This window comes from Protopterus annectens, chromosome 2.part0 (genome assembly GCF_019279795.1).
Source record: "Protopterus annectens isolate FY-2018-M chromosome 2.part0, PAN1.0, whole genome shotgun sequence".
Classification (NCBI taxonomy): domain Eukaryota; kingdom Metazoa; phylum Chordata; order Ceratodontiformes; family Protopteridae; genus Protopterus; species Protopterus annectens.
The window spans coordinates 1,742,875,702-1,742,888,094 of record NC_056728.1 but is presented as its reverse complement, the minus strand read 5'-3'; the positions used below and the strand labels follow the sequence as shown (position 1 = coordinate 1,742,888,094).

Below are 12,393 nucleotides of genomic sequence, written 5' to 3'. Positions count from 1 at the left end.
CACAGGTTTCAAATCACACTCAAATTGGTCTGGCCATTCTTGAATGCAGGTGTTGGGGAATAAATACTCTGTGTAGCAGTTTCACATGAATTTTGCACTCCTGTAATCCCGCCCATAATGCCAGTTGCCTTTTCATATAAGCACACAGTCATACACTTTCTCACATTCAGGTATTCCCATAAGCCATATGTTTTTCCTGTGTCCACAGCCTTAGGTCCACTAGTTTTGCTTCTACTTGTTCGAGCCCAAATTCTGCAGCCCCCACTCTTTGCTTTATATTTATGATCTCTCCATCTACTGAAGCCAGTGGTTGGACTGGAAGGCAAGTCCAACCTCCATGTCTGCCAATTTCCTATCCACGTTCTCCATACAAGAAGTTATAGTGCAATTAATGGTCCTGAAGCTCAGCTATGATCTGTTATAGGGTGACTGGTGAACAATGATTCTCCACAGCTACTGCAGATGGCTTGCCTCGCTGAGTAAAAGTTATAGGCAATACCACCATGTTGTCTTTTTCATGTCAGTATGTCAGTATATAAAGAAACTTGGGTTTTCTTCTTTTTGTGTTTTATCCTCATTGAAAACTTTGCCGATCTTGTCTGGTATCTATAACAACACACTGACCATTATATTGTTATATTTGATATGTAGTTAATAGTTTTTTGGGGAGTAAACGGAAGTCAGTCAGGAACCTGAGTAACTACTTAGCCTCCATCTTAACCAGAAGTTCCACTGACAGTCAGAAGAAGTTATTTCTATTAGCCATTAACTCTGGTAGAATTAATATTAGAGTTTCAAACTCTTCATAAAACATTCTCACCAGGTTTTCTATAAGGAAAGGGTGTCACAAAGGACTAATCCATCTTTGATACCACAGTCTGCCTGTGTCTTCTCTAAATCAAATCAGACTTCCTGTTTGTTTTTCACACTATACTAAGTATATGGGAGTACCTCCTCTACCGTATGATCAGTCAGGGAGAGTTTAGGTTGTATTTGGATAAAACAAATTCACTTAGAAAAGATGATGAGCTCTTTGTCTGATTTGTTAAATCTAAGTTGACAAGAAGGTTACCGATTTCTGATTTTGATAAATCCAAGCTGACAAGAAGGTTACCGATTTCACCCCTTCCCCACAGTTAGCCATCTGCATTACCTCCTGCCATGAGCACCAGGGCAGAGTTGTGATTGTTCTTCCAAAGACTGCCTCAGCTAGAGCAATTGTTACTTCTGTGGGCTCTCTCCTTAATGCCATGTTAGATGATATCCATGCCAACTAAAATAACCTAATCTTCCTGAACAGTTTTGTGAGACACGAGATGGACATTACTTCCAGGTCCAGATATTCTTTTGGTAATACTGTCGTCAGGGTATGTGTTCATGACAATGGGTAGCCAGGCCGCTTGTCAGCAAGGGACTATGACTGGGTGATTACCGAAGATGTGCCTCTTTTATTAATTACAAAACTTAAGCACTTTAACATAACTATATACCTCTGTAAGAAGGTGGTCTGTCTTTGGTAGTAAACCCTCCTTCCATCTGCCGCATTTCATTTTCCTCTTCTATTTCTTCTTTTTCTCCTTTACTGAAAGAACTAGGCAGAGAAGGATACAGAGTGCATGATGGGAAAGGGAGGGGTTTGTGCCAGCATGGGAAAGAATTGGTCAAGTGGTCCTAATGCCAGCAGGATAAAGTCCTATTGGTTACCAAAGATGGACCTACTTATTATAGTAAATGTATAATTTATGTTTTTCAAAATACATCTCCATAATGGTGTACTAGAGAGTGGAATTCCATATGCAGAACTAATAAGGTTCTCAAAATTGTGAGATGGAATCACAGAAACAAACACTGCCAGTACAGTAAAATATTTTCACATAACTCACCAGTGAGTGCTGTCAGTGTTGCTCTTAACAGTTTAGGAGTCTCTCTTTAAACTTAACCACCTAATGTTAGCACAGACACCGTAACCCTGTGTTCAGAACTTACCAGAAATGTCATACATTGGTGCAACCTCCACAAGATCACAGCCAACAATATTCATCCCTTGGCAACCACGAATAATTTCAAGACCCTGCAAAAACAATCACAAATGAGTTAATATTAATAACCTTGCATATTGCATTTTTGATTTATTCCAATAGCAGGTATGATTATTATTAGCAAATGAAGGGAGTAAATCACAGTAATGTGACATGAAACCTTTATTCATTTTTTTTTTTTAGTTAACAAATATCTGGAGCAGAGCCAGATCATGGTCAAATGGGGCCCTAAGCAGGGTATTGGACCAGCCCCTCCAACCATTCCTTGGCTTTCTTTCTCCAATAAGTATAAACACTGTTCAAAACCTGTCAGTCTGTATACTATTTTCTTATTTACTTTTACAATACTTGCAGAGATTTGACTTAAATCCTTCATTTCAAATTTTATTGCACAGACACGGATGTCTTTTTGCTAAAAAAACAAAACAAGATAGTTTTGCACTGACATTAAACGTAACTTAAACATTAAACTTCTCTTCCATTGAAACTCACATTCACTGAAAATATATCTGGCCAGTGGCAGATAACATGCACATTTATATCCACAGGCATCTCCCAAACCAAACAATTATAGCTTCATTGCTGACTACATCCTTCTCAGATGTCAGTGTCAAAAAAATTAACAATAATAATGATCCAAAGCACACAGTAGCCAAAGTATTCCAGCTTAATTCTCTCTGACACACACACACATACACACACACACTAGTCCGACAAAGCCAGATTGACTATTTAAAAAAACAGATAAGAGCATAAGGTACTTTCAACCATACAGAGCCCCACATTCCTACCAGCATTATAACAACAAATCAGAAATATTACTTTATATAGCTTTTTTTTTTCGGGGGGGGGGGGCATGCTTGTAGGACATCTATATCTCATTTTGACCTCCCTATGTTTTCTCTGTCTGACTAATGTAAATCAAATAAAAAGATAATAGAACAGCAGGTTTGCAATTGCATTAATCCCCTGTATCTTACAAGCCCCATAACTAAGTGGGGCATTTTACACACACACACGACTTTCTGCATAGAGTACCTGATACCAAATGGACTTTCTTCACACCGTACCTGACACCAAATGGACTTTCTTCTCGTGACGAGCATATAGCACTGAACAGCTGCCATTACCTTTGTTGTATTCTCATTTTGTAACTCCAAACGCTTGCTGTTTTTTGGAGTTTTTGAACAATTTCTGCTCACGCTTTCTCCTGTTTCATTGGCTGAAAGCAGGAAGCAATAAGATGTGGGACATGGGCAAAGCAGGAAACTTTCTTGTTTTTTTTGAATTCTTAAAGTGACATTATGCAGCTGCTAATTAAGAAAATATTTCTGTTTTTTTTTTTAATTTAATGTTTTGGTTGGGCCCCCTTGCCAGCATATTGCCCTAGGCAGCTGCCTAGGTTGCCTAGTGCTGGATCTGGCCCTGACCTGGAGGCTTGAGTGTTTGATGATAGGAACTAATTTGGATACTGCAACTGCAACTGAGGAGAGATGTAGCAGGATTCATGAAAAGGGCTGTACCTACACCTATTTACTTATGGAACATGAGGCGCACTGCTCACAAGTGAAATAAAAGGAGCTGTGGTAAACAAAACATAGCATGCCTCAATTGTGGAATAAACTTTTTATTGATATGACCATCCATGACCATCCATATCACCAACAGTTATCAAATACAGCTGGATTTGTGGGATGTCAAATACAAAACTTCTATTTAATATAAAGTGATAATTTCTTAAAGGCTCTTTTTATCCATTTCTTTAAGCAAGTTAACCAACTGAGCACAAGCTTGTTTTAAAAGGTAATCTAGAAAAGCTATTTCATTAAATGACTTGCTCAGAGACACACAGCAAGAAATGGATGCTGGGAGAATCAAACCATAGACTACAAGTAGCAGCTCATTAGCAGCTTACAGACTTAAAAAATTTCAGCCTAGAACAAAAAGCAAGTCAGCCATACTGTGAATGTACACACAACTACTCATATCATACGTAATTTATAGGCTTCTTAAAAAATACCCACATTGTACTGTGTGTGAAATGATGTGAGCTCTTAACTCCAAAATCAAAGTGCCCATCTTAAAAAAAATGATAGGTATGGCTGCAGAAGGGGAAAATGCATTATGGGACTGATTGGGATTGTTTACCACTCTAGGGCCTGGCAACAAGGGTCTGACATCAGAAGCAGGTTTGGAAGTGCATGGTGGCTATACAGCCACTGAAACCTTACAGTCTAATGTAGTACCATCATTGCCTGGTGTGCAAATTATATCAAGAAAACCATGGCAGCAATAAAGACAGAATATGCAACAGACTCTGGTTTGGACCCCTCATTGTGCCATCACCCCGAGAACCAGAAGAATGACCTTCTAGGCCGTTCTCCAATGTCAGGAATAATCCACAGTGGAAAGTACCAAAGTTCATTACCTATAAAGGCAATCCTCTGAAAGGCAATCCTCTGAACAGGAGACAGAGGCAAATTACCCCACTCTGTCACCACGTAGTACTGTAACTACAGCAGCACTCCCTGATGGGATATTTCATTACTCATGTGTGGGAACATATGGAAATTCTTCTTCTGTAAGGCTTTAGCCACAATGTCAACACTTTGTATTGTAACTGATACCCACAAAGAACAAACCACAGATAAATCTATGTAGATTCCAAAGGCAGTCATCATGACCAGTGATATCATCCATGTACTCTGAGAAAGGAGATGGATAAACCATTGTAGAGTGGTCATTTTGAAATAAATGCACCAACTATGCTGGATGAAGATGCTGAGGTCAAGAACAAGATAAAAAAGTCCACTTCCTGCAAGATAAGGAAAAGGTGGGCTTAAAACCCCTGCACTGTTCAGAAAGTTAAATAGCTTGTGTGACCCCTCCAGTTAGTATAGTTTAGCCCTGTCCTAAGTGCTCTGCTGACATAGACTAGTCCATCGTGCAGCTCTTTTAGGGGGGAACAGTGAACTCCAGGACCTGTTTGACAGTGACCACATGTACAATTTACTCATCCCTTGTGATGGCTCTTCAAGTGGGGTGAAATGGGAAAATTGTTTCCTATGCATACCTGTCCAAAATTCTGCAGCATATTCAAAAATTTCTCCCTCATTTTTAGTCTGTTTCTCAACAAATGTGTGTTTTTTGGCAAATCATTGAGGACTGAAATTGCTAAATAATGACAGATATTTGAGTGTCAGACTTCATATCCTTCAGAAAATGCATGCTAATACAAAACCTGATATTCTAGCAATTTTCTAAGTTTATAAAAGCAGTATTTAAAATCTGTCCCTATCTGTCAGCCAGTGTTTAACCATTTTTTGTTGGCTTTATCCAGATTTCTTGCACTAAGAGGTTAAGAGATTTTGCTCCCATGAGTAGTACCACAGAGGAATCACAAGTATTGCAAGGTTACTGGGGAGGGTCAGGGTGACGTAGCGAGGGATAAGAGACAAGACTGTGGCAATCCAGTACTTTTCTCTAAAAACAGAGGGACCTTTTCTGTTTTATGGACTTATTAAGGCAGTACATTCAAAGAGGCAAGGGTGAGTCTTTTTTTTCCTCAAGAAGTACATCTTCTAGGTCAGAAGACATCTCTTATCTTCTTTGACATGCATATCCAGTATTTTGTTCATGAACACCTAAAGAGATTTTTTGGCATCCCAAAACAACTGCCACTTCATTACACCAGCCTGGCACCATGGTACCTTGACAGTTCTAAAAGCTGCTTATCCCCTCCTCCTGAAGTCAATCTGGTGATGTTGTGGCCAGGTTACAGAACTATAAGGCAAGTCTGTGTGCACATCTGGGAGAGGGGTTCATTTATGACCTACCCATTTCCCCTCTCCCTTAGCAGACCTAATGGTACACCTGGGAGGTTGGTCTGCAATAGAGATATGCTGCATACACCTTGCCTCTGCAGCAGTTCAGCCATGTTTCCCCCCATAACCCCCTTTAGGCATGGGTACTAGAGTGACTTCCCTAGTCTCCATTATGGGTAGACATGGTAGATGTTCAAAGGTCTGCCCAAGTCACTCTGGAATGTAACATGCATCACTTCCTGTGGCTCCATCAGTTACCTGAACCACTAATCCAACCTGGTAGTTGCCTGGGTGATAGTCAGGGCTTTATCCCTCTATGCCACAAGAGTGGCTTCTGAACACCTAAAGTGATGGCAACTGCATCCATCCAATGCCGTCCTATATAGACACATGCCCGAGCCTGTGACCCCAGCCAATCTATTTTTATAACATTACAGTGGGTAATACAGTAACCTACTTTGGAAGTCACAGATTGTCTATGAATTCCTACTTGAGCCCACATTTCAGAAGCATCTCAAGCTCTGTCAGACCTTGCTTTGCCAGATGGGACAGGAACTTAAGTGACACACACACAGCTGATGGCCCTAAGTCATAATGTGGCAGAACAGCACACTTTTTACACACCAATCCAAAGCTACAAACTCTTTGCCATGTGTCAAATTGTTCTGGTCTTAGAGATTTATGTTGGACTGAATAGATCATACACAAATCCCCAGAGGGGATACTTAATAAGGAGCTTAACACACTCTAAAAGAGGATAGCCACCTCATTAGAGACTAATAGGGCAGTTAGGGTGCTTCTAGCCTGTTTGAACAGCATCCTGAATGACTGGTGCCATTGCAGTGGATGACCTTAGTCTCTTAGGGTCTCCAACCTACCTAATCTGCAAGGCATTTTTTGAGGGAAGGGGAATGGGACTTGAGGATAATCCAAGTGTTTCTTCTTAAACTTTAGGGCCTCTGCAATGGCAGGGCAGACTCCTTATGTTAGTCTCTCAGAGAAGGAGTGCCATGACCTCCACTATCGCCAGATGTGAGCTCAAACATGCTATTATGCAAACGGTGAGAAAGGGGAGTCAGGTGACAGTGAATCAGCATATGACAATGTTCTAGCTGATAGTGGCATGAGTCAGAAAGAGAGAGGCATGCGCCAAGCTTAGCACTGGTTAAGACCCTAATTCCATAAGAATGCATTCCCATACTCAGAATGCAAGCTCTCATGCAACATTAAATGCCTTTGTTTGATGTCTAACCATGATGTAGGATGATCCAATAGACCATCTCCAGCTAGAACAGGCTAGCCAAGCTGGGATTAGGGAAGTTCCAGAAAGGGATAACTCATTACAAAAGGTTGCCTATCTGAGATCTGGAAACACCTTCTGGGATCAGACTGATCAGTCTCAAGTTTAAGCTGATGAACCACGAGCTGAAAGGTGCTGCCACCTTCAGAACACACTTCCCAATGTGGGAAATGTTGGCATGTCTCAAGTCCCCCCTGTCTTCCATTGAAAAGAAAGACTGGAACTAGATAAAGAAGAGATGGGGGAACAGTTTAATACTGGGTATATCTGAAGGTGGGACAGGTTGTAATCTGCTTTCAAAGTGTCTGTCCCAATGGCAATATCTGACCCATGTCTGAGGCTGTGTGATAAACCTTCACACTGGTCCACGTGACTTCTCTCAACCACAAGCATCTTTTTAATTTCCTTATGGGCTAAATGCTTTTCCATACTGCATATCTGAGCGTCATGGCTGGAACTGTGATGCTTGTGACTGTTTTTAGCATCATATCCCCTCAAAGGCAATAAAGACAATGCAGGTGTGGATCTCGGCTTACTGGACAGCCACACAAACACACAGAGTGCATGTTAAGATAAGTGAATGCAGAATTTCACAGACGACGTCAAGAATTATAAATACAAAATGTGAGAGTAGTAAAACAGAGCTGACAGATTAAATGACAAGAGAAATATTTTGGACCTGGTGAATTATGTCACGTCATTCATAGAAAGCGGCATGTGATGAGTTCCTTGAGACCAAAGATTGAGGTTTTTGCTAAATTGATGAAGATAAACCTTGTCAATGGGCCCAACAAAGAGAGTCATTAATGCTATGTCAGTTTTCCTAAACAACTTTTTTTGCAGAGAAATTGCATTTCAATATTAATTTTCAAATGGCTTGTAAAATAAACTGCATTACTATTACTTCAAGTGACAGATAAATATAGTCATTCAGCCATGAGTATTTATTTGCAGTCTTCTTTGTTCTTTAGGGCTGTGATGACCCACCACTGGACCAGTAATCAAGGAGCCTCAATCTCCTCACCACTGGCAACAGTGAGGGACATACAATGGGAGGATGATAAGCGCACACACAGTATTTCCAGATGCAGCTCTCTGCATCAAGTGCAAATTCCATTAAGAGCACACAGAGACCGCATCCAGTCCTCAGCTGGTGTCTCCCTCTTTCCTCCAGATACCCAATAAGACTCCACACTGGTACAGCTCTAGAATTGAGATCTCAGTTGAGTGGCAAAAGCCAAGACCTCCAGCACCCTTTCTATCCAATCAGTGCTTTGTGTCTCCCCCCCACACACACACACATTCTCACACACTCACACATGGAAAAGGATGGAACAGGTTTACTTGCTATGCCCCATTTTGCCCAGATTATAAGGTAGTTATCAATGCCACCAGCCAACTCTTTATCAGCTACTTTAAGGCCCTTAACAAAGGCTGTCTAATCTTACTGTGTACTACTAACATTAATGCAAATGGTAGTCTGACCAACAGCAAGGCTATTGGGAGTGGCTCACACAGTGTCACCAAATAAATATGCAAGTACTCTCAAAACTTAAATATCTCTAGACAGATCAGCCACAATGAAATGTTTAAATATATGTAATAATAAATAATAAAAAAAAACAAGTAAATAGTATATATCCATAAAATCAGAGTTCAAAATCACAGGAAATATTTAAAACAACATTGCAGAACAGTCTCAAATAAATAAAGAAAATATCTAAACTAAGCTTTGCTATTTTCCTGACAATCTAAGATAATTACTATTCTCTAGTAACCTACTTACTACAGAGCATGACAGATGTGGCGAATGGATCTTCTAGTTGTTGTCAGATCAAAGATAGAATACAGAATGTTCTGCCTCTCTAAGAGATTTCTCAAATTAATATCTCATATATTACTGCTGGGATAGCTTGCAGAGTGACATAATTTCTTGTCATCTAACTCTTTCCCAGGTGAAACCTCCAATGCTGGAAGCTAGCAGTATTTAGCATCTACTGGTGAAAATACATAAACCTCAGATCTTTGGCAGATGCTGGAAGTCATAAAAGAATTACATTTCTTCATGTTTTCAGAACTATAATTAGTTCACTCTGAAGACAATACAGAAAGCTTCTCAGCACACACATTGTGTCTCCGGCCTAGCCTATAAAGTAGTTTAACTTCAGTTATTTTTCTGAAGTTAACTCCTGTATTCTAGTTTCCAGTGTTAAAATATATACACTTAAACAGTTATGATAGTGAGTGTACATTTCTGCTATTTTCCAGTAGGGCACACTGTGGTTACATTTTAAGCACAAGCAGTTTATAAATTATTTATTTTATTTATTTATTTACATTTGTTGACGGGGAATGTCCGACTGGACGTAGGTCCATTTTCAGCGGAGGCCGGGGAGAAAAGCTCCACAGTTAAAATAAACAGACAGTAGTTACATTGGATTACATAGCAATTAACAATTTAACATAGCAATTACTTACAACATATTTACAGATGAAGAACATAGTACATCAGTACACATCTAGAATCTTTATCTGTGAAGTACATAACAGACATTAACAAATGTTACAATAAGAAGTTCCTGCTTATGAGCATCTGAGCTTGCTATAATCAAGGTAGTTAGTGGAGTGGAAAGAAAGGTAGTGGTTGGATGGGATGGGTGATATTAGAGTGGGAGTTGCAAGGGCATAGCCAGCATATTTTTAGGTGCGCTTTTAGTAAAGTTTTGAAGTGGCTGCATGATGGTACGGAGGTAACTGTAGGTGGAAGAGAGTTCCATAATTTGGCTATGGTGCAAGAGAATAGTGCTTCACCAGCAGAGTTATTGGATTTAGTCATCTGCAAGTGATTTAGTCATCTGCAAGTGATTTTTGTTGCTGGATCTTAGTGGTCTGGTGGTGCGATAGGGTTGGAGTAGATTCTGGAGGGATGGGACATTTAGAGGATGGTTTACTAGTTTGTGGGCGAGTGAGAGTTGATACCACTGAAGGAGGTGAGGGAGTTTCAAGCCAGCCCAGTTCAGCAAGTGAGAGACAGTGGTAACTACGGTAGGATGCCCCTGTGGCAAATTTGGCGATTTTGTTGTAGCAGGTCTCTAAGCTTGTTTAGATCGCATTGCCTTAGGTTGGTATATTATTGGAGAGGCATAAAGTAGGGTGGAGATAAGGTGGGAATTTGCTATTGAAATCTTTGCTGCTTTGGTGAGAAGTTGCTTATTTCTGTATAACGCTCCTAGTTTTTTGTGGACTTTTTTATGGTCATGGATATGTGAATGTCAAATTTTAGTTTATTGTCTATTTCCACTCCTAGCAATTTGGTGTGTTCAGTTGGGTATATAGTGGTGTTGTCTTTTGCTGTGATGTTAAAGTGAGAGTTGTTTTGAGTATGTTTGGTGGGTTGGAAGATGAGTAGTTTAGTTTTATTTGGGTTGAGTATTAATTGGGCATCGGATAACCAAGTTTCAACAGAGGAAAATACTTCCTGTGTGACTTTTTGCAGTTTGGGTAGGGACTGGGCTGAGCAGATGATGGTTGAGTCATCTGTGTATTGTATGAGTGTGCCATGTTTGGTGGAAGAGGCTAGATTATTGGTGTAAACAGAGAAGAGTAGGGGTCCAAGGATGGATCCTTGGGGAACCCCTATGGAGACAGGTAGTTGGGGAGATATGTCATTCTGCCATACAACGGATTGTTGGCGGTCAGACAGGAAACTCTGAAACCAGTTGGTGACTGATTGAGAGAAGGATAGGTTATTGAGGACAGAGATAAGTTGTTTGTGTGGGACCATGTCAAATGCTTTAGATAGGTCTAGGAAAGTAGCAGAGGAGAGATAGCCATTGTTTTTATGCTGAAGGATAGTGTTAATAAAGGAGAGTAAGGCAGTGGTGGTGTTATGGTTTGGTCGGAAACCATGCTGAGTACTGGAAAGGAGGTTGTTAGTAAGGAGGTAGTCTGAGACCTGAGAGTGTATGCATCTCTCTGGTATTTTTGGAGAGTGGAGAGAGAATAGCTATGGGGCGGTAAATTACCTTTTTAACACACTTGTGTGAACAGACCAGTTTGATATACACATAACATACAATTCTAATACAGTTGTAACACAAGCAACTTATATAAATCATGTTGATATTCACAAATGACATATAATTATTTACAAAATTCCAGATAGCTGTGCTGGCAGTATCTCTCTTCATCACAGGGGCACTAATATATGTCATATAAACCCGCTTTTGGGATAGTCATTTTCTTTATAACCTCCATTGTCATCCCAAGGTTTTAGAAATGAATGATGCCTGGTGATAGGAGTATAAGTCAATATAATCACTGACCTCTTTATATGTAGAATGGCTATGGAATGAACAGTCAATCTTGATCATTTTGCAGCTCATTTTTCAATAATGCAGTCTGTCGTCTATAGGAGGAATACTCTTTGGTTGTTTTTTTTCATACATGCATCCCTTAATGTTTTACTTCTTCCTGTAGTCTGTTCTCCTGAATTATTCATCTGCTGTTGCTCTTAGGTCCTCCTTACCAGATATCTTGTTACTATAAGAGTATCTGTATCAGAATAGTACATTTGCTACTGTGGCTTCAACAGCAAGGTATACAGAACTTTTGTGGGCTCTCAGAATACTGTTTTAGCTGTTGCTGCCATTGGATATCTTTCATCCTGATAATCCTAACTGCTTTGCTAATATTCTGTATAAAACACTCCAGTAATCCCACTTTTGGCCACAGTCAAGTCACTTCTTTATCAGTAATACTTTGGCTTTCATAATTCCATACCATTAAAGGGTGGACTACTGTCATGTTTTATTATTCTGTTACAGTAAATGGTGCAAAGAACTGATATCACTACTTGTAAGAATGAGGAAAACCTTGACTTTACAATGTGGGTTCTTGAGTATGATAATAAATATTTGTTTTAATGTACACAGGACCATAAACATTAGTTCATACCAGTCTCTTGTTATTTTTGCAGTTGTGATGTTTTCATGGGACTCATCTTGTTGCTAAGTATGTGTCTCTTCCTTCATTCTATCTTTTGTCTACATCATGCAGTAATCTGCTCTCAATTAACATAACTCCATGATGCCCATCCTGCACTTGGCTTAAGGGTATACCAAGTTCTACTAAACCTGAATCTGTCTCTAATAAAGCTGTCTATTCAAAAGGTCTAATGACTTGTTTTGTTTTTTGTTCAGATAAAGTGGACATCATTTTTATTGGTTTG

At 39.8% G+C, this 12,393-nt stretch overlaps 1 protein-coding gene across 1 annotated transcript in view; it reads right to left on the bottom strand.

Moving 5' to 3' along the window:
• Positions 1-12,393, bottom strand: part of AGMAT (agmatinase) — a 394,532-nt gene that overhangs the window by 42,842 nt on the left and 339,297 nt on the right. Inside the window, exon 6 of the mRNA XM_044061769.1 lies at positions 1,987-2,071. Within this exon, the coding sequence (XP_043917704.1) occupies positions 1,987-2,071 (85 nt within the window). The remainder of the gene's footprint in view (positions 1-1,986; positions 2,072-12,393) is intronic.